The 23800-nt window shown below is 40.7% G+C and overlaps 2 protein-coding genes across 4 annotated transcripts in view; both read left to right on the top strand.

Annotated features, from left to right (window-relative positions):
• Positions 1-23800, top strand: part of LOC139479088 (heparan sulfate glucosamine 3-O-sulfotransferase 1-like) — a 275458-nt gene that overhangs the window by 19910 nt on the left and 231748 nt on the right. Inside the window, exon 1 of one of the 3 annotated variants that reach the window (XM_071261844.1) lies at positions 5040-5174. The exons of the other annotated variants lie outside the window; for them this stretch is intronic. The gene's annotated coding sequence lies outside the window, so the exon portion shown is untranslated. Of the gene's footprint in view, positions 1-5039; positions 5175-23800 lie in introns of those variants that run through there. 3 annotated transcript variants of the gene reach the window in all.
• LOC139479383 (uncharacterized) lies at positions 706-11459 on the top strand. Its single transcript, XM_071262236.1, has 2 exons — positions 706-1045; positions 10435-11459. The coding sequence occupies exons 1-2, from the start codon at positions 706-708 to the stop codon at positions 11457-11459; spliced, it is 1365 nt and encodes a 454-aa protein (XP_071118337.1).

Genomic DNA, 23800 nt, shown 5'->3' with positions numbered 1-23800 from the left:
TCAGGGCAGAACAGGTCCCCCAAAATCCCATACTCGCCTGTGGAAGATTCAGGGTAGAACAGGTCCCCCAAGATACTGAGCTTGTCTTATGGAAGATTCAGGGCAGAACAGGTCCCCCAAGATCCTGAGTTTGTCCTTCTGGGACGATTCAGGGCAGAACAGGTCCCCCAAGATCCTGAGCTTGCCCCGTGGAAGATTCAGGGCAGAACATGATCCCCAAGATCCTGAGCTTGTCCTGTGGAAGATTCAGGGATGAACAGGTCCCCCCAAGATCCCAAGCTTGTCCCGTGGAAGATTCAGGGAAGAACAGGTCCCCCAAGATCCTGAGCTTGTCCTTCTGGGATGATTCAGGGCAGAATAGGTCCCCCAAGATCCCAAGCTTGTCCTGTGGAAGATTAAGGGTAGAACAGGTCCCCCAAGATCCTGAGCTTGTCCCGTGGAATATTCAGGGCAGAACATGATCCCCAAGATCCTGAGCTTGTCCTGTGGAAGATTCAGGGATGAACAGGTCCCCCCAAGATCCCAAGCTTGTCCCGTGGAAGATTCAGGGAAGAACAGGTCCCCCAAGATCCTGAGCTTGTCCTTCTGGGATGATTCAGGGCAGAATAGGTCCCCCAAGATCCCAAGCTTGTCCTGTGGAAGATTAAGGGTAGAACAGGTCCCCCAAGATCCTGAGCTTGTCCCGTGGAAGATTCAGGGCAGAACATGATCCCCAAGATCCTGAGCTTGTCCTGTGGAAGATTCAGGGATGAACAGGTCCCCCCAAGATCCCAAGCTTGTCCCGTGGAAGATTCAGGGAAGAACAGGTCCCCCAAGATCCTGAGCTTGTCCTTCTGGGATGATTCAGGGCAGAATAGGTCCCCCAAGATCCCAAGCTTGTCCTGTGGAAGATTCAGGGTAGAACAGGTCCCCCAAGATCCCAAGCTTGTCCTGTGGAAGATTAAGGGTAGAATATGTCCCCCAAGATCCCAAGCTTGTCCTGTGGAAGATTCAGGGCAGAATAGGTCCCCCAAGATCCCAAGCTTGTCCTTCTGTGGAGGTTCATGTGAGAATAGACTCCACAAGATCCCAATTTTGTCCTTCTTTGATGATTCAGGGCAGACACCTAATAAGTTGTTTTTTAACCGAAATATGCAGCAGAATTCAGCAACTGTCACAGATTCTTCGGGCGGGGGGGGGGGGTGAGTGGCCCAGTGGCCCAGTCGTCTAAGGCGCTGTGATTCGCTGTGCAGAGTTGCGTCCTTTGGGCATGCCAGAAACCTATGATTGTGGATTCAAATCCCGGTTCGCCCCAATTATGTTTCTAGGTTTGTCAGCACCATACCCGTATTCGTGGGTTTCACCGAAGTGGTAAATGTCTTAGACCTGCATCACTTCAGGCTTTCCTCCCACATTTAGCTGGAATACTGTGTTAAACCCAACTCACTCACTCACTCACTCACTCACCAAAACGTCTTCGGTAAATGTGGGACTTGTCTTCATGAAGAATCTGTCATATGTGTCAGGTATTTTTGTTCCTGAAATTTGTTAGGCTATTGCTAGTATGCTACCTTGGAGACATGGCTACTTGAAACAGAATGGATAGAAACCCAGTGCTTATTTGCAGTTTTACCTTCTACTTAATTTACTTTGAAATGTCAACAACCATAATAAACTTATAAAGAAGTGGTTGTTCATCCATCTTTGCCTTACATACCCAAGCCAACTTGTGAATGGTTCAAGGACCAAATATCACATTCAGGACCCAAAAGTTGTAAAGTTTCAAGCACCCATGTTTGACTTGTTTGGTTCAGTTTGTTGGTTGTTGGTTGGTTGGTTTGTTGTTTAACGCAGCACTCAGCAATATACCCGCGAAATAATCAAGTCTGGACCAGACAATACAGTGATTGATATCATGAGCATTGGGATCAATTACATGCATCAACCAAGTCAGCGAGCCTGACCACCCGATCCTGTTAGTCGCCTTTTACGACAAGCATAGTCACCTTTTACAGCAAGCATGGGTTGCTGAAGACCTGTTCTACCCCGGAATCTTCACGGGTCGGTTCAGCTTGTACAAAGAGAGGCAATCTGTTTACAGTTTGAACACTATAGGGATCAAATTTCTGATTTTTGCCAAAGTTTCATCAGCTTAAAAATAACATGCCAGAAGTACATGTTTAAGGTTCTGATACTCTGCTATAAACGATTCATTGTCCAAGGAATGTATCCTTGCTGATGGCACACATGGTGCATCTTGGTCTTAACATAGTGTTTTCCTCTTGGTGGAAATGGATTGGCGGACAAGCCAATACTGGCTTATGTTAGGGCCTCTTAAGTACAGTTAATGATTTAGGGTGCTATTTACATTTAGAGTTCAGTGGTTTAAGACTACAGCAAATCTGAGTAGCACTTTTGTGGTCAGTTTCCAATTTCACAAAGCTTTCTGTTGAAAGAATTAATCTATAAGTGAAACCTTTCAGAAGTTGTTATCTGACATTATACAACAGGGTGCGGTATGTCCATTTTCTTGATGGGTTGTTGTTCTTCGTAACGACCCCAGAATGTGCAAAGTGCTGTGGTAGGACGATTCAATTAATATGTGAGGGGAGCAAGCCGCTGTTCACGGTTTTGTGTCTTTGGTTAAGCCTTTTGCCTTCATAGCCAATGTGATATACCATATTCGATGTAATAAGCGCCCACGGCGATATTTGCTAATATATTGGCTCGTGAACAATCCCAATTAACACCCTTTCCGATTGATCAATGTACACAATACTTATTTATTCGCTTATAATACGCACTCGTGTGTTATATGCACCGTTAATTATGGGCAATTAAATTCTGGAAACATATATCTCTCCTATATAAACATTTCAGGCTGTCAGAGTTGAAAGATAAATGTCGTGGTTTAAGCTGTTTTTTTTGACAAAATAATATTCTAATAAGAGCCCCTTATTTCTAATTTTGAGAGCGCCCTGGGCGCTTATTACGTCGAATACGGTAAGTCAGTTAACGCCCCTCTTCTGTGGGTGATATGCATAGAATATTTGTATTTTTGTCTTCTGTTCCACTATCATGTGTATCAGAATTGGGGGTGTTTTGATTCACTTGAACATTCAATGAATCAAAAAATTATCAGCACTTTAATTATGTTCTGTATTTGCGATCTTTGGACCAAAAATTTTCCGATTTTCCACCTAAACACAAAACAACATTGATTCATTGAATAAAAACCTTCAAGGAGATCGGTTGTATGAGCCATCTATGACAAACACCAGGGGAATCCTGCTGATACACACATTACTGCTAGTTTGAGCTGATGTTGTTAGTATTTCTCCTAATTTTGTTTGTGGGGATTTTTATAGCCATTAGGTTTCTAGTAGACCATGCATGTCATAAGACTCAGTGTTTGGTGACATGGCAGATTTTTTGCTATAGCCTGAATGGCATGGAATGTACTCATAGTTTGTCGGATGTAAACCGGATTACTTAAGGTGCCAGGAGCTGTGAGGTAGCCCCCGTAGCTGAAGTGTTTGTTTGTTTGTTTTGCTGATCAATTGCCTTTAATAATGATTCCATCCTGATATTCCATGGGTAAAAAAAAGTACTCTCACTCACTCACTCACTCACTCACTCACTCACTCACTCACTCACTCAGCTGTATAATGATGGCCTATGCCATGCAAGTCTGGGCTAGACAATCAATGTGAACGTTGATTTGACCTCACTGGGTAAGATGACACCACCAGTCTGGTCACCTCGACTCACCTGTCTTTATAAAGTATCTATTATGAGCGTATGATGTCAACCACTTTCCAGTGGTCAGACTCGGGGGACTGGTTTGGTTGTAACAGAGAAACATCCCATATCTACAGGCTGCTGTCGTATGACAGGATCAACAATAAGCAGCTCCAATATATGGCTACTGTTTTCAAACATGAGTACAATGGACCTCTCTTTTAGAATCACATCTTTCGATTGCCCTTCGAGTTCTAGAGAGAGAGAGAGATTGTGTTATTTATTTATTTTTTTTATAGTTTCATGATGCAGTTCTTATTGCAGACCAACAAAAGCCGTAATGAGGCCACTTGCAATAATTTCATGGCACAATACTTTCCAGATTTGCCGCTGTCATACAGCTGGAATATTGCTGTGTGCACCGTCAAACAACAAACAGTTAATTGTCAGGGATACCTGACTCTAGAAATCTACAAACTATAAATAATGTACTGGAAAACTTTCATGTTCTACCCTGGATTGTTTTTCAGCTTATGTATATATCGCAGGCAGGATTTCACTGGCGCAGGAAATATATTACCCAGCAGCCCATAAGTGTGGTCGTATTTTATTTGAAATCGCTGCCATTGCGTTCAAAGTGATAAGAACGGTAAGCCCATCTCCAGCCCAAACCTAAACTTAACAAAGACTACCTCAGAACATAACACAGGTGGAAAAGGAATGTGTTGGTGTACATATGGCCAAGTAGCCTTGACTCTGGAGAAGTAGATTTGAACAGCTTAGTTACCCTCGGATAGATGAACATATTTATTTTCACCCCATGCGCTTGTTGTCGTGTACATCCACACCAATACTTATTTCACACATGCAGTACCAAGATGGATTTTCAACATTCTGCAGTACAGCCCTTTTCATGTAGCATTTCTCTTGTGCCTGTGCGTCTACTGAATAACTACATGTAGTTGCCTTCATGTACCTGTTACTAGTGGGAATCTGGGTTAATGTAGAATAAATCACATTATGGCAAGATAGGAATACAGGCACGAGGATGGGACAGAGATCAAAATCGGAAATTTGATTGTTGCTTGGTGTATTCGTCTGCCAAGAACTTGAGATCCGACATCATTTGTCTGTCAGAGTTTAAGATTATTTTTTGAAAGCTGTTACGGGAATTGTTATTTTCTGACTTTTCAAGATAAATTTTCGAAAGGCTTTTTCATGGAGAAACTGAGACGCACTTAGTTAATGATGTGCTGAATGTACAGAGCTTTGCTGGTATTGATTCGCCAGTCCATTTTGTTTTGACATTAGAGAAGGTTTTCAACCTGTTTATGTATCTCGATGGGACTGCGGACAAGACACAGCCCACCTACAGCAGTGATACTGATAGAGGCAGTCGACTCCTTATACTGAAAGGCAAAGTTTTGATGTTGAAACACGGTCATAAGCGTCAGGTAGGGACTTTCATTACTCCATTAGAGGTTTGATATTGTTAATTTAGACCATTGTTACCTTTGATGCACGGCAGTATAATTAATATCCTTGTTTATTGTAATTAATGAAAAAAAGCCAGCTACACACTCTCCAGTTAATTGAAGCTGAAACTTTCACTGACATTTACGGATGGGTGATGGAATTCATCAGTTATTCAGCGGTAATTGCCCAACTTGATTTTAACCAAACAGCGATAAAGAAGGTGTGGAACTTTCCTCTTCAGGATTAGTGGGGCTGTAGGCAATTATTTCTCCTCCGGATGATGAGCAGCAAGTTGTGATTGATGTTGGTAAATCGTAGTGGCAATCGCTTAATTCAGGCTGCTGTAGGCAGGTAGCCAGTTGTGAGGCGGTATGTATTGATCTTTGTCTGGGATATGGCACTGTATGTGAGAAAGAGTCCGTGGGAGAATCATCAGTCTAGGCCTGGTCAGGACAGAATCCCTGGCTGTTAACGGTAGGGGACTAATTAATTACTCTTTGTAAGTAATGTAGGTGTTCGCATTCAGGGGTCCTGAGGATCTGCTGTTGGTTTACAGACTGTTGATGCTAGGTCAGACTCTGAAAATTGATGGGCCATTACCAAGAACTGATGGTTGACTGGTCTTTGTAGAATTCACTATTGATATTTTCCTGTTAGAAAAGGGGAAGGGCAGGATCAGTGGTTCTGTCTTGTGTTTGAATCTTGTATTTGGCCCTGATTTTGATCTCATCTGTGACCTGTGCTTTCTTCCCAATTTTGATGACATGCTATGACATGGAATTGTGTAATGATATTACACGTCATCCTCTATATCTCCAGGGCTAGCATTTTGGTAAACCTACACTAACTTCTGGATCCATTCTCATGGTTCTCGCAATTGCAAATTACCTTCACTTGATTTCCATTTTCCAAGTTAATTGGCTATGCCACTAGGGCAAACATACCAATCAGAATGCAAGTTACAAACCAGCCTCAATGTTGGGTTTGCAATATCAACAACATCGCAGCCAGTCCAATTGATTTTGATTGAGTTTGCGAGAAATTCAATATTGAAAAATCGACTGACACGCGAAAGAAAGCCCTAAAAAATCATTTTGATGGAAAGGATGTCTTCATGTCCATTTAAACTGGCGCTGGTTTTGGTTTTTGCAATAAGACTTACTTCCCTTACCTATTTCTGTTTTCTTTATCTAGATGTTTGATTGGTCGGTAAATGTAAATGAAAATCAAGTACGGGTAATTGCTGTTTTGGAAACCATGGAAATTGATCTGGGAGTTCGTGTAGGTTTACCAGAATGCTTGCCATGGACATGTAAATGAAAGGAGAATTAAACTCAGCTTACTCACTCTTAGTAGAAACTAATACCATAGGCAATGATAAGTGATCATGGAAATATTAAATCAGGCTTCATTTTTGTGAGGATGCAAATTGACGTTAGGCTTTCTTGAAGGTGACCTTGTATGGTAAAGTCTTGCTAGTCCGGTCCCCAGTGGTTCAGACACCCCATTTTCAGATGATCTTCATTGGAATATTTATTTAAACAACACAACATTATAGACTCCCTGTGATTCTTTAATCTGGAAATATGTTAATCCAGACAATTTCACTTGCAGCAGTACAGTCCAGATTGGCAAAGTTTCGCTGTATATTTCTTCAGTTTCCATCTGTCCAGAAACTTTGGTTTGATGGAAAAACAACCATCTGAAACTGCAGGATTCTGATGTGTGTGTCCTCATTGACCGTCTGCCTGGAGAGAGGAAGATCAGTGTTTCAATCCCTGGCTGTGTCTTACCATTAGATGTTGAAATATGGTACTTGATGTTACCCTGCCAGGGGTTTGTCGATAAGGGGACAAATGAAGGACCTAGTCATCTCAGAGTCCATATGCTGTGTCTGAGTGGGGTACCATGTTAAACTCTGTAGGCGAACTACAACACCAGCATTAATCCAAACTGTATAAGTAGACACACACACACACACACACACACACACACACACACACACACACACACACACACACACACACACACACACACACACACACACACACACACACACACACGTGTGCATGCTATGTCACTATGTAAGTGCAGTAATCTTGAACGCAATGTTAACCTCCATTTCACCTCAAGTCAATGATTACAGGCCTTCTTTAGCATTTATGTTAATTCGTTGGTTTCTATCTTACAGAAAGGTTTTGAAAACAGGACCTGCCACCCTGTCCGTACTGTGTCAGTCTGATAGGTCTAGTCTGTTTCGGGCCATGCACCCATCTGTATCTGATGGGCTCACTGTCACATGTAACAGATTCCAGGCAGATTCCAGACAAATTACAGGCCTCTCATACAAAGAGACAGTCTAATTTCTTAGCACCTTTACAAGGGTAGATCCAGCATTTTTGAAAGTGAGGGGTCCACAATATCAAAATCCTCTCTCAGATAATTTTACTGTCTACAACATACTCCACTTGGTTTTCAAAAGGGGAGGAGTCTGGACCCCCATCTCTGGATCTGCCTATGCTGTACCATATAGCATGTGTAATGGCAAGCTATCAGTGATATGAATATTCTCACTAGAGGAGGCCTGGGTAGCCTACTTGGCTCCGGTACTGCAATTTACTGTGCAGAGTTGTTTCCCTTGGGTACACCAGACACATGTGATTGTCGGTTTGAATCTTGGTTTGCCCAGAGTATGTTTCTTGGTTTGTTGGTACCATACCAATACTCATGAGTTTCACAAAATTGTAAACGTCTAACACCTCCATCACATTGGGCTTTCCTCCAACATCGAGCTGTCATGCCACAATAAATAACTAGGATACTGTTTGGAACGGTGTTAAACCCAACTTACTCACTCACTGTAGGAAGCCTTATGATATGGATCAGACTGCTTTGACATGGAACATTCATGTTGTCCATTCGCCAGTCTCTTGTGTGATCAACATTCCCTTCTTGCAAATTATTGGTAACAATGGTAACAGTGGGCGAAACTTTATGCTTCATTATTTGATATGAATCAGAATTGTATAACAGAGATAAAATACTAGTACACTCTACCAAGCAAGTCTGGGCTAGACAATCAATGTGAACGTTGATTTGACCTCACTGGGTACGATGACACCACCAGTCTGGTCACCTCGACTCACCTGTCTTTATAAAGTATCTATTATGAGCATATGATGTCAACCACTTTCCAGTGGTCAGACTCGGGGGACTGGTTTGGTTGATTGATTGCATTGTATCCAGACAACATGGAGTCCGACAAACAAGTAACAGAAACATCCCATATCTACAGGCTGCTGTCGTATGACAGGATCAACAATAAGCAGCTCTCACTCATGCACTCACTCACTCACCACACTTCTCAGAACAAATGTCAGTATTTGCCATAACATGTCTTTGCAATTAGGGCTAACGTCTTGAGAGTATTTATTGTTACAGCCCTATCTCGATAGTATTGAAAGGTTGTGACAGAATATGATAAATAAATACATTTATATTCTATCATCAAATAGAATGATAAAATGTTTAGTAAACTTGAATTGATAAAACTGAAAATGCTTTAACAGTTCTACTGTCAAAAAAGAAAATTTTGAGATTCATCTTTATGATTTTTTTATGAATGACCAAGATAATACTAGTTGTCTTTAGTTGCCGTATCTGGCCGCCTCTCTAACTTGATAGCAGCACATTTCACCCTAATGATGAGCTGCTATCTATTCTATTGCTATGTGACTTCATTGGTGTCATGTTTCTTGTTTGTGACGTCATCCTGTGTTACGTTCCATGATGTTGCTACTTGTAAATCAGTGACCTCTGTTGTCATGGTTGTGAGCTTCTTTTTCTCTATGATTTTTATTTAATAAAGTCACAAACATGGTTTCCTTAAAAATGAATGTCTTTGCACATCACAATTAATGATATTAAAAACACAACAGTATCAAATAACAAATTTCTGAGTCAGAATTTCCATGTGAAATATGTGAGGTGGATGTTGGAAAATCCAAAATGGCTGTTACTGACGGTATACAGTCTCATATTGGGTCAATAACAACAATCTTGGATTTTTACTGACAGTATACGGGCCCATATGGGGTTAGTAGTTCAGGGCCTACTTGCACAAAGCGATCTTAGTGCTAAGATGATCGTAACTCCCATACTTTAACATAGGCTTACAATAGTCTTAGCGCTAAGATCGCTTTGTGCAAGTGGGTCCTGTTCTCTGATTGGTCTATCATTCTTTGAGGCATAATAAAATACAAATATATGTCTAAATGATCTTTTCACATGATGCACCGGTATTTCAGCCACTTTTGCAGGCCCAATTGTGGATAATTGTGGGAATAGGAATAACACCTATAGCTGTCGCTAGGCCCTGGTGTAGTTAACCTTGTACTTTGTTTACACAAACAATACTATCTGGTACGTAGGATACTGAAACTTCCTCTGAAGTGGAACACAGAAAACACTCAATATCTTTGATGCCTCATACAAATGAGCCAAATCTCTTTCATGTATCGGCACCATGTGCAGACCTTTGCTGTCTGTGATTGGGCAATATGGTGACGAGGAACTTCTCCCAAGCACCAGGTTATCAGCTATTATCAAAATGCCAGATACCTAATGTATACTCAAGAACACTTTAAAAGGCGTATTCAAAGACTCTTTTTGTTTAGAAGTGCCAGATTAGGAATAATGATGTTTTGACCTGAAATGTTATGGCACATTTAGTGTCTTTGGAAACCAAGCTGTCTTGTGTGGGGGCTAATCAGGTATGTATTTAGAATTAATCGGCTTCAGTGTGTTGTAAGTTCTTGCTTCTGTCAATCTTAAGTCCTTGAGAGACGCTGTAGTTGTTGGCATGTTTTGATTTGGTCCAAAGCTGTTTTTGATGTCAGTGAAAGTTGTTTTGACTTCAGTACTTTTGAAGTGTTAATATGGCATCCCTTTCTTATTAAGCTACACTAGCTTGTGTCTGTCTTTGTATTTGACATTAACATTCTACAGTAGACTTTGGTATCCACAATTAACTAAGGATAAGGTTTTGTGCTTCAAAACTATTGGAAGAAAATTGTCAGATCTGAAAACTCAGTTTCATGTAAGGATGCGTACTTGTTGAGCTGAAAAAGAGGCAAGTTTGAGATAATTCCAAGCGTTTAGCTGAAGTCCCCTGGCTGTACTTACACATGTTGTTACCTCACGTTTTTTTAGTCTGCTCATCTGCAATATGCCCTGCAGATCACATACCTCAATCTCATCCCTACCCCACAATCCATACCCACCTTAACCCCCATCTTCACCCCCCACCTACACCCAACCTACACCCCCCACCTACACCCCCAACTACAACCCACCTACACCCCACCTCCCACCTACATGCCACCTATACACCACCTACACGCAACCTACACGCCACCTATACCCCACCTCCCACCTACACCCCTCCTACACCCAACTTACGTCCCACCTACGCCCCACCTATGCCCCTCCTACACCCAACCTACACCGCGCCTACACCCCTCCTACACCCCTCCTACACCCCTCCTACACCCAACCTACACCCCTCCTACATCCAACCTACACCCCTCCTACACCCAACCTACACCACACCTACACCCAACTTACGTCCCACCTACGCCCCACCTATGCCCCTCCTACACCCAACCTACACTGCACCTACACCCCTCCTACACCCAACCTACACCCCTCCTACACCCAACCTACACCCCTCCTATGTCCCACCTACACCCCTCCTACACCCAACCTACGTCCCACCTACACCCCTCCTATGTCCCACCTACACCCCTCCTACATCCAACCTACACCCAACCTACACCCCTCCTATGTCCCACCTACACTGCACCTACACCCAACCTACGTCCCACCTATGCCCCTCCTACACCCAACCTAAAACGCACCTACACCCCTCCTACACCCAACCTGCACCCCACCTACGCCCCTCCTACACCCAACCTACGTCCCACCTACGCCCCACCTATGCCCCTCCTACACCCAACCCTCACCGCACCTACACCCCTCCTACACCCAACCTGCACCCCACCTACGCCCCACCTACGCCCAACCTACACCCCTCCTACACCCCTCCTACACCCCTCCTAGGTCCCACCTATGCCCCACCTACGCCCCACCTACACCCCATCTACACCCCAATCCCACAACACAATCAACACCCTCCTTCACAACCCCATCTCACACCCCCACCTACACTCCCATTCAACAATCTTCACCTTTTCCCTGTCTGAACTCACATTTCTTACCCCACCTTCATCCCAATCTCACATCTCTCTCCCCCCCCCCCCAAACACCGCTCCTCATCTCACCCCACCTACTCCCCGTCAAAATCCCACCTTCACCCCACTCCGAGTCACACACCCAACCTCCAACTCCCACATTTCCACACCCACATACGTGCTCCCTGCTGCTACCGCCTATATACCATGTGCAGGAAGAAAGGGATCTATCTCAACCAGATCTCATTCTTTCAACACCAACATGTCCCATGCCCCATTACCTGACCCCCCACACCCTTAACGCCCCACCCAGCATAATTGTTACCCATTGTCTTGCTTCTCCCTATAAACCTAATGCTATCTGCACAAACTGTTCAGTAGAGGAAAGATAGTTCCTAGCACCCTCCACGCATCATTAACCCTGACATGGCTGCAGGCTGAATGTCAAACTACATCTCGAGTGAGAGCCATGTTTTGTGAGGCAATAGAGTTTACAGATGCATGTCATACAAAGTTGCAGGAACTACGATGCAATACAATCTCCCACCAGTGTTGATCATTCCCTACAGATTTCATTTTCTGGCATTTCCTCTGTGCAGTTCCTTGTCAGTGTCGGCTTTTGCTTGAAAAGACTGAGAGGTGGGTCTTATCCGTGTCTCCTGAACATGTTTATGTAATATTTGTGTAGTGGGTTAAGTATTATGGGCCGTTATTTCAGACCTTAAAGCCATAATTCTTTCCTGTGAGACAACCTTCTGTGATAAACTCCTCATATTTTGTTTTTAAAGTAGGGTTTACACTTCTGATGAAAACAACACTATCGTAAAAAATCAGTGCATTTAACCAGAGACCATACACCGAGGGACAGGCCTCGGGGCTAATTAGTAACTTATCACCCCCGCGCGAGACAACAAAGCGATGATTATCGCGTGACTGTGCGAGATCTGCGAGATTTGAAGGTATATGGTCTCTGATTTAACATTGAAACAAACTGCTGCACATGATTAATATTTTTGTGAAAAAGTAAGTAAATAGATGGAAAAAAACAAGAAAGACATTTCCCATTTCCCTAGAGTTGATTAATATAACATATAATTGCCATGTGTGTGTTGTCCTTTTATTATAAAGTATTGTATGCAAAACAAATTGTGTGATATATATTAAAATTTTCAATTGACTAATAAATAATTTAGTGCTTTGAATATTATTCAGCAGCCCCATGCAAACATCCAATGTCTCGCCCCCATGTACTCCCTACCACAAACCCGCCTCTGCCCCCATTTCACAGGGTGTTACTTAAGAGATAAACGATGATTATATGGGATATCAACATTATGTACAGCCGATAATGGATGTTGATAAAATGTACAAGCTTTGAAAATAGTAACCCAAATTTTTAATAATGACTCCCTGAATAGAATCCAAACTCGGAAATGTCGGACAAGTCTATTTTCCGAACAGATGAGTTAAGTTTGGTATTTCCCGCATATTCTCACAATCTTCATGTCGAGTATCTGTACCTTTTCTCCCAATATCGATTGTCATACTGCTCCCGCTTACAGATGCGATCCTTCAGCCATCATGTTTAATTGCATTGTTCAGTTACATCTCACAATACGCTCCCCTCTCAGAAACAGCATTGTCCAATATACGACGTCATCAAGCTGCAAGCACATGTTTGAATTTCCAGAAATGATGTTATGATAGACAATATTTTTATCATGAAATAAACTATGCTTCGTTCATTATTGTTCTTTGCGAATAATCGCATCGCTATCTTATATATCATGATATGAGACAGCTATACGAGTGTCAAGTGAGTGTCTAGTGAGTCGTTCCCCATAGATGTAGCTGGGCAATGCAGATAAACGCAATGGCCGAACGATCGCATCCAATAGCGGGAGAGATATGACAAAAAAGTACAGATAAGTGACGTGAGGATAGTGAGAATATGCCGGAAATACCCACCTGTGCATAAAATGGACTTGTCCGACATTGCCGAGGTCAGATTCCATTGAGGGAGTCACCATTAATCAAATACAGGTAAATATGTTTAAAGCTTGTATATTTTATCATCATCCTTAAAGAAGCTGTACATAATGTTGATATCTCAAGGATGAAACTGTAGTAAAATAATGAAACTGAAGGAGATATCTCAACCTTTAGCATGGTAACCCCAGCTACTGATTCCCAGGTGTGTGATGATATAGCCTTGACCACAAACCAGATATCTACAGTTAGAAGGAATCATTGGCTGTGAAGGAATTGTTATAAGGAGCTAAACATGTACCTGTGGAGTGATGTCCTGTACGGCCAGATTCAGATGGAGCCGAGGTGAAGAGTGTCTGGTTTGTCAAGTCTTCTGTTGGTCTTCAGCAACCCATACTGTAAATCAGGAAATTAATGCGTCTCCAAATTAATTGCTGACCCCTAGCCAAAAATGTGACTCACTATCAATGCGACTCCCCCCACTCCATCAGCAGTGGAATGATACATTTCCTTACCTTAATCCAATCAAACACACTGCTTATTAGCACTGAGTAAAGCACTTCTGTAATAATAACAGTTTATATGTTTACTCTGTTGAGTGGCATTAAGGAAGTTCAAAGGCAATAAAATAATTGAACTAACAACAGTTCACTGATTGGTATGAAGAGAAGGTGTCAACAAACTTGACACAAGTGGGTAGAACTCTTGACCCCATCAGTGATAACTCACCGGATGCCTATTGTGTAACTCCTATTCTTTGACTGACATTGTTATATACTGGTTACAACTGCTGGTCAATAGACCGTGTTTGTGTTTATGTTTAAGTTGGTATTTCCACTCTCCAAAGTGTGCAGTGAGGCCGTCTTATTGTTGGATAATCATTTGGAGACATAAATGCGAGGTTAATTAATGCAAGCAAAGACCACTCACATTTTTTCCATTTAATTCACACTCGCTTTAATTTCAAAATTTACAGTACTCGTCATAAGAAGCGAGTAATGGGATCGCATGGTTGATACCATGCCTGCTGCCATCCTGTGTGTTGAGGAAGGTGAATAACGGGATCGGGTGGTCAGGCTAACTGACATCGTATCCCAATTGTGTACATCAATGCTCACTATGTCAGTCACTGGATTGTCTGGTCCAGCCGCGATTATTTACATGCTGTGTGATGTTAAACTAGACCATTGAATGTTTTTCCAGTCAGCAATTATTGTGAAGGAGTGGGCAGACTAACATATATACCTGAAATAAAGCTATATGTACATGATGTAAGGTTAAATAAGAATAATTCTATTAACGAACCCTGGTGTATTATGGAATCCTCAAATCTTTCAATTTCCAGTGCTGGAAAAAAATAGACTGCTAGAGCAGAGAAGACAATGGAATGGGGGTGATAGTTTTAGTATAATATGCTCTGGGGTCTGTAGGAGAGACTGAGATTTGCAGAGATATATCAAGGTCTCCCCAGAGGCTGATATTCAAACCAAAGTCTGAAGCAAATATCAGTCAAATTTCCAACTTGGAATTTAGATCCTTCCCAACTCATGTTACTGTAGTTGTAACTGATGTTATGGCCTTGTATAGACTTGTGCTCCACTGAGGACATGGCCAATAGACATGATAAAGAGGAAGAGGTGTTGCTGCCAAGTCTCAGATGATTGCAGTGGATGCAAGGCTGAGAATAGATTGGTGAATTACCTATGATTAAATTTTGGTTGTGTTCATTGTAATTCCTGCATTAGCTGAATTTGTCACATGTAATTCTTTCATTTCCCAATGAATGTTAAAAATTAAGCCTCGCCCACTGAAACGGACTCCTTTTATTTCTATTGAATGTCGGGAAATGCAAATATTACAGTCAAGGAAATTCCCTTTCAGCTCACTTATATGATCATGCAGAGGGTGTTGTAGCGAATTCATGCATATTCATTGTCCAGACTACCCCTTGGGGCAGAAGGCAGAGAAGGAATGAAACGGCAAACCTACAGGCTCGCTCACCATTGTTTTTCTCGCTTATGCATATTCATTGTCCAGACTACCCAGGGGAGGTCGGGTAGCCCAGTGGTTAAAGCGTTTGCTCGTCACGCCGAAGACCCAGGTTCGATTCACGACATGGGTACAATGTGTGAAGCCTATTTCTGGTGTCCCCCGCCGTGATATTGCTGGAATACTGCTAAAAGCGGCATAAAACCATACTCACTCACTCACTCCAGACTACCCCTTGAGGCTGAAGGCAGAGAAGGAATGAAACGGCAAACCTACAGGCTCGCACGCCATTGTTTTTCTCGCTTACTGTGGTTCCACAGATTTCATGTCTTCAGGTTTCATTTCTCACCTGCATTTTACGAACTGTGTCTCTCTGATCTCAGGGAAGTAATGTTTGAATCTGGTGGTTACTGACCTTGACAGCTGCCTTCTCCTGGACATACTTGTTCCAGTTGGTAACATTCTGACTGTTCTTCTCGCCTCTTTCCTTGATTGGGGGGCACGGGTGGCCCAGTCGTCTAAGGCGCCGTGATTCGCTGTGCAGAGTTGCGTCCCTTGGGCACGCCAGAAACCTATGATTGTGGGTTCGAATCCCGGTTCGCCCCGAATTATGTTTCTAGGTTTGTCAGCACCATACCCGTGCTCGTGGGTTTAACCGAAGTGGTAAACGTCTGAGACCTGCATCACTTCGGGCTTTCCTCCCACATTAAGCTGACACGCCGCGATATAACTGGAATACTGTTAAAAGCGGCGTTAAACCCAACTCACTCACAATTTCCTTGATTGATAGGTATTATGGACTTTGTTTTCATCCTGCACCCCATTGAATGGCTACTGACTATATGGGCGTGTTAGGTTATGTGCAGAAATTAAACAATCATCTGATTCATGTCATGCCACAGTATGTATTCCTACACCTGGAATGTTTATTAATCTGGTCTGTTTTGATTTATATAACTGTTTTTGGTAAAACTATTGTACATAACACAAATTTTCTTTGTCAAATTTAAGTTTAACAATTGACTGTGTATTTGTTTTGGTTCATTGAGCATGTTGAGGTATGAATCCCAAAACCGATGTGCAAACGTTTGTAAACATGTTTGCATATCATTTTTGTGTTCATACGCAGTCAACCCTTAATTGAATTTAAGAAAAAATTAACTTTAGAAAATCCCAATATTGAACGAAATAATGATTTGTTCCTAACTTGCCCACCAAAGGCGCTTAGTTTGGAATCGAAGATATATCCCTGGATTTGGTGTGGCGACTGTGGGTTCCTGCTGAAAGTGGCCAGTGAACATGGTGAAAGGCTGAGCAAGAAGGCTGCGTTGTTGTTACTTGTTCCAAGTGAGAGATAACCTTTACTATTCCTTGAATCTGATTTCTGTAAAAACATATCTGATATTGCGAGAGAAAATTCAGTAGATTGAGCCAGTGGGTATGGCTACACAGCCATCACTGGATTAAACAGACTGGAATTTCTGTCCTGTGAATGTTGTCACACCCAATGATTAATCCAAACTGTTGTCAGTGTCGAAACAGCTGTAATTGAACTATCATCGTGTTGTATTTGTTGTTTCCTGTTCTGTGTGTGAACTACATTTAGCCTTTGAAAGGGATCCCCAAAGGCTTTTATGAATTGAAGAAAGTCTGAAATAGACTGCAATTAGATTTTTTACTCCCTGTGAGGATGACTCATGCTAACACAAACATGCTCATTTCCCATTGTTAGGCCCTTATTAATTTATTATTAGACTTCATCCAAACTAAAAAAAATAATGCGAGGTGGGAGATATTTTATTTTTTTTTATCTTAATTTTTTTAAACTGTTCAAGGGGTCTTTGAACACTAACTGTTGATGGATGGGATTCCCATGAAATGGAATGGAATCGTTGGTTGGACTGCAGTGTGTTCATCAAGTATACAAGCAGGGAGATACATGGGGTCGCTACACGGACGGGGCTGGGTGTGTGGGAGGGGATGAGGCAGAGTGTGGTAGTGAGGAGATGGGGGATAAAAATCTCAAAATTAATTAAGAATTGTCTTCAGTATTTGTTTGCGTTAATGGAGGTGTGATCATTTGTTTATTTTTGTGTTTTTAAACTACATACAAACAAATTCTTATACTTCCATTAAAATTCCCCCACCTCGCAGTATTCCAGCTATGTGATGACGGCCCGTAAACAATCAAGACTGGACCTGACAATCAAGTGATTGATGTTGTGATCGATGATCCATGTCTTTGAGGTACGATGCCACACACTCAGCCAGGTCAAGTCCATTTGGCCAGCATAGGTTGCTGAGGACCTGTTGTAACACGGAATCCCCTCAGAGTATATGGTAGAGTTGTAGTGGGTAACTTTGCAACTTTCTGTCACAAGGCCATTGAGAATTTGACTACAGAATGGCTATATTCAGGTGTTTTTGGTGTTTTTTTTCAATCTCTGTTGTTTGAATTCTTATTGAAAAGACTGAGTGTCAGTAGACATTTCTTCAAAATCACCTGTTTTTGGCTTTTTTTTGGGTGGGGGGGAATACATTTTGATTCTTTTTTCAATGTTTTCTTGTTTGGCCTGAAAATTTCATTCCCACTACAACAAGGCTCAAAAGAATGTACCACTGCCTAGCTCTCTTCATTGATAATACTTTGGTTGTAGAAATGTTTCAATTCGCTGTGATAAAGTAGAAAAGGACTATTCATCAGCTGTTTATTTGCTAATGGTGACTGAACACTAAGAACTGAGTACCCAGTTGTGTAGGTTAATAGCTATTTTCAAAATAACGTTGTAAAGGATTTGTTTTAGAAAGACCATTACGCAAACAAATGTTTCAGAGGCAGATAAACATGATGTTGTGGAGGAATATACAAGGAGCTTTTAAACTTTAATGCTGACTTAGCAATAACGTAAGTAGTGTGCAGGAATCCCTCATGGGCAGTTTATCCATGATGTATTTTAGCTGTCGGCCATCATTTAGCATGTTCAGCTCGACAAGAAAAAAAGAAAGAAAAAAAGAAGAAAAAAATGTCTCCATTTTTCTAGGCATGATCGTATGCATGAGATGTTTTTCTTCCAGAAATTATCTTTTTTGTGTGTTTGAATGTGATTTAGCAACTCATAACATTTTGTGGTGATGCATGAATTTCAATGACATCTGGACATCAGTGAAAAAAAGTTTGTGTATTTATTATCATTGTATTGATTTTGACCCAAACCTGAAAACGAGAGATGACATTTGGGGATGAAGTCTTTATGGATTTTCTCTATGTCAGAGTAACTAAAATATTGATATTGGAAACAGAATGATTTCATTTGCCATGCATTTCTTATCTTTTGATAGAACCTTGTTTATAATGCCAACCTGGTTATAGATTCAGATTCTTTATTACAGTATAAAGGCCAAAGGTCCATAATACATGCTTGATTTTATTAACATGTACTGCGCTTACGCTAATATAAAGGCAGATGTACTATCATATGCAAGAAAGTGTGGTATATGTTTCAAATGTTGACAACAGTTGTTTAACATTGAGACATTATGTTTCATTGAACTTTAAATGTCACTCATCATTTAAGAGTGCAGTTCCGTGTTTATAAACTTTATGTAAATACTGACAAGTATCATGAATAACATAATTATCTGATGACCTAATACTTTTGCAAGAAAATGTGGTACATGTTTCAAATATTGCCAACAGTTGTTTAACATTATAAATAGTATGTTTGAATGAACTGTAAATATCACTCATCCTTTAAGAGTGCAGCTCTGTGTTTATAAACGTTATGTAAATACTGACAGGTATCATGAATAACATAATTATATGATGACAGAATACTTATGCAAGAAAGTGTGGTACATGTTTTAAATGTTATAATGCCATAGTTTCCAATGTACCTTGTTATAATATCACCCTGGTTATAATATCACCCTGGTTATAATGCCAACCTGGTTATAATGCCAACCTGGTTATAATGCCATAGTTTCCAATGTACCTTGTTATAATATCACCCTGGTTATAATGCCAACCTGGTTATAATGCCAACCTGGTTATAATGCCATAGTTTCCAATGTAGAAGAGGTGGCATTATAACCAGGTGATACTGTATATGAAAAATGATTTTGTAAATAGGATGAAAATATTTTTGATTTACCTATGAAAAATCGTGATTTAACGATGCTTAAGTTACATATTTTGTAAGGAAAGATAGTATTTGTCCTTTTTCTATTTGATGTTACAGCATTACTGATTCTTTGCATAAAAAGAGGAAATTCCTGTTCAGGATTTTTAGAAGGCGTAATTTGCTGGGCACCTATATTCGTACCCGGAAACCCCACGGGTCTTGTGGAACTTTGGTAATAAGATATATGGTGCAGCTTCAGTTCTATCTGTCAGGAAGTTTCTGAACTTTTGAGAGCAGCTGCCTCGTCTAAGCAGACCTTTTTGCAATGTTAATTACCAGAAGACATTTTTTATTTATGATTTCAGTTCATAAGGTCACATGATTATTATACTAAGAAGTGCAATTTATTAAAATCAGTCTTATGAAGGAATTGTTTTTCTGCTCTGCTTTCATGTGTAGAAGCAAGGTAATGAGTAAATGTGTCACAGAGCAAGTCTTGGGCATTTTTAGGACTCCGAACCATGGTAAGACTCAGATCCTTGGTAAAACTGTGATTCGTGGTAGAACTGCAAACTATTGTAGAACTGTGAACCGTGGTAGAACTGCAATCTGTTGTAGAACTGTGATCGTGGTAGAACTGTGAACCGTGGTAGAACTGCAATCTGTTGTTAAACTGCGATCCATTGTTGAACTGCGATCCATGGTAGGACTCAGATCCTTCATAGAACTGTGATCCATGGTAGGATTCTGATAATTTGTAGGACTCTGATCTTTGTTAGGACCCAAATCAATGGTTGGACTCTTATCTTTGATTGGATTGTAATTTGTGGCAGACTCCTCTCCACGGCAGCACAGGTTATTCTTTGTATTGTATCTCTATTCTGTTGTATTCAATACCATAGATCCATTCACCACCTAGATCCATTTGGGAAGTGACGTCACCCGCTCAATCTCTCTTATCACTAACTTGCCACAGGACATTCACAGGAAATCTTGAGATTGGCACTGATAAACATTCCAAACCACTACCTCATCTGAGCCCTCAATGTATAAGAACTTCCTGCCAGTGATTGATATTGTGAGCAATGATCAGCCTTTGGGGGTATGATCACATGTATTCAAACAAGTCACTGAGTCTGACCACCCAATCCATTTAGTTGACCTTTACAACCAACGTAAGTTGCTGGGGGTCTATTCAAACCTGGAATCTCAGCGGTAGAAACTAACATTTTTATTCCACTAGTCCTTATAATGATAACATATAGCAAAACCCTTAAAATGGCAAATTTCTACTAGTCCTTATGATACCTTAACTACTGGGCAGTTTGACAAGGACTACAGGACTAGTGCCAATTTCTCTCGCTGAATCTCCACGGGGTCGCCACTTTAGCAATATTCCAACTATATTGTTGCAGGGGTTTCAAAGAATGGCTTTTCACACATTGTACCCATGTGTGGAATGGAACCTGGTCTTTGGTCTGTGAAGCCAAAGCTTTAACCATTAGTTTACATAGGGACTAGATCGGAGTCCTGCTCCTGATCAGGATAGATAAAGGAAAATGTGATTACGATAATTATTATCATTATTATACAGATTTATAAAGATGTATGGGTGAAGAAACAAACATTCATATCAGATGTAATTTGCATTAAATGAACATACATCCATATTTACATCTAAATGATCAAAAGCATGCATATGTAATCCCTTAATAAGAGGCACAGGGTTGCTTTAAACGATATATTTCAAATAATTGACAGTAATGCATTCATATATGCACTCAATCAAAATTGACAAAATCCTGAATGAGTTTTTCAGAAAGGCACAGCATGTCTCTGAATGGGTCCAACAGCCATGTTCTCTTATGATATGCAGGCATATTAGTCGTCGGTGTTATCGCCTTTGGTAAGAGCTTGATGTTGTGAAATTGCCACCATATGTGTTGTTTTTGTCAGTGGCATAAACATGTTGAGAAATGAGAATTGTAAAACGGTGCACAGAAAAAGTGTGGACTGTTTATGTGAGTCTGTTTGGGGAGGACATGTCAAGTTTAGGCTTGTCAAGGAGTTTTAACTTTTTTCATAAATTTGAATGTTTGACTTGAGAGAGATGTGAGATTTATTGGCTGGTTAAAGGGATTGCTTTATGCAAAGTGAAGTATCGACTAAGGTGTCTTTAGAGTGGTTCTGAGGCAAACAAAAATTGGACAGAATACATACACTGTGTGTAAAGTGTACATCAGCCATGAGTTATGTCAAAAGTGTTTAGTTGTTCTCATGTCCCAAGCATATTAAAAGGGTCTGTCGTAAATAGGAACGTTAAGCTGATGCCTCAATGTCAAGTTTGATAAACACTGATAAAAAAATACAGATTATTTTTTTAGTGTATTGAGAGGTTAACCTTTTCCTTATGCATGTTGTTTGCAGGATTCATCAGGATTCTTTTGCTCTTTTAACTTTGCATCTGTATTGTATTTGAATAGGCAGTGATAGTACATCATGAGAGTGAGTTGGTTGGCCTAGTGGAGAGTGTGTACACTCACTATGGAGAAGACCTGGGTTTGATTCCCCTCATGGGTACAAATGGTGCCGTGGATAGCCGGAGGCATTGACACTGGACATTCATCTTGGATGATCGTTATTTTCGGAGATAGGTACTTGTCATTACAATTAGACAAGAGGACTTATTTACCGTATTTTCTTGAGTATAGTGCGCACTTTTTTCCAAAAAACACAGCTGTGTGGAAGGGGGTGCACATTATACACGAAATAATGAGTTTTGATGGGTTTTTTTCCCCATGGAAAGATATTACCGTGAGCACGTAACACCGGAAATACCATGTCAACAAATCCATACTGAAGTACAGTAATTAATCATGTAATTGCACTGTCTGGCTATAAAAAGTGTTCTTTGTATATCTGGACATATGTATGTAACTTATTTCATTAATTTTATTCAAAATTCCTTTTAATTTTGTTTTAATTAATTTTGGTGAAATTGTGTGTGAAGCGATAGGAAGATCGCACAACTCACCGTTATTAACAGCAACCACGGTGAGATTACCGCTATTGACACCTTGAAATGAAGTTGACAGAATGGATACATATAACATAAATGCCAAACTTTGACTCATTAAAAGTCATATTTGTTATAGTTTGACGACTCTATGTCAACACGTAGTTCTCACGATCACGTGATCACGTGCGCGGGAGCCTTGATGGTGACTGGTCAGACTGGTTCCATGTGAAAAATAATAACCGGCAATAACTTTGCTTAGGGGATATTATTTTTTAAATATGTTTTGTGAAAGCTGCAACTAAATTAACAAGATATTGGGATATATTATTCCTGATAAAAAAAATAGTTTCAGATACAACTTTTGCCGATCCTTGCATTTAAAACCCTGTAAAGCTATATCATTGGTTGTGTCTTGACCGAATCACTGGTAGATTCCAAGAAAACGTGTGTACAGCTGATTGCTGTTTCCAGCTTAGTTTACGAGAAAATACACAAGGTAATCTTAATCCCTGGATGTAAAACAATGCCTAGCAGAACAAAAAATATAATTTTATAATTGGTATGACTAATACCAAGTGGGAAACTGAGACATAACTGATACCAAGTAGGAAACTGAGACATAACTGATACCAAGTGGGAAACTGAAACATGACGAATACCAAGTGGGAAACTGAAACATGACTAATATCAAGTGGAAAACTGAGACATAACTGATACCAAGTGGGAAACTGAGACATAACTGATACCAAGTGGGAAACTGAAACATGACTAATACCAAGTGGAAAACAGAAACATGACTAATACCAAGTGGGTAACTGAAACATAACTGATACCAAGTGGGAAACTGAAACATGACTAATACCAGTTTGGAAACTGAGACATAACTGATACCAAGTGGGAAACTGAAACATGACTAATACCAAGGGGGAAACTGAGACATAACTGATACCAAGTGGGAAACTGAAACATGACTAATACCAGCTGGGAAACTGAGACATAACTGATACCTAGTGGGAAACTGAAACATGACTAATACCAAGTGGGAAACTGAGACATAACTGATACCAAGTGGGAAACTGAAACATGACTAATACCAAGGGAGAAACTGAAACATAACTGATACCAAGTGGGAAACTGAAACATGACTAATACCAAGTGGGAAACTGAGACATAACTGATACCAAGTGGGAAACTGAAACATGACTAATACCAGCTGGGAAACTGAGACATAACTG

Source organism: Haliotis cracherodii, unplaced genomic scaffold (genome assembly GCF_022045235.1).
Source record: "Haliotis cracherodii isolate W230 unplaced genomic scaffold, xgHalCrac1.p SCAF_4, whole genome shotgun sequence".
Lineage (NCBI taxonomy): Eukaryota > Metazoa > Mollusca > Gastropoda > Lepetellida > Haliotidae > Haliotis > Haliotis cracherodii.
This window is presented reverse-complemented; position numbering and strand designations above follow the sequence as displayed.

What these genes read in the sequence shown, in the direction of transcription:
- LOC139479383 (XM_071262236.1), top strand. Translation starts at nt 706, where the DNA reads ATGATCCCCAAGATCCTGAGCTTGTCCTGTGGAAGATTCAGGGATGAA. An exon ending in GTCCTTCTGTGGAGGTTCAT is followed by an intron (nt 1,046 to 10,434) that starts GTGAGAATAGAC and finishes TATGCCCTGCAG; the next exon opens with ATCACATACCTCAATCTCAT.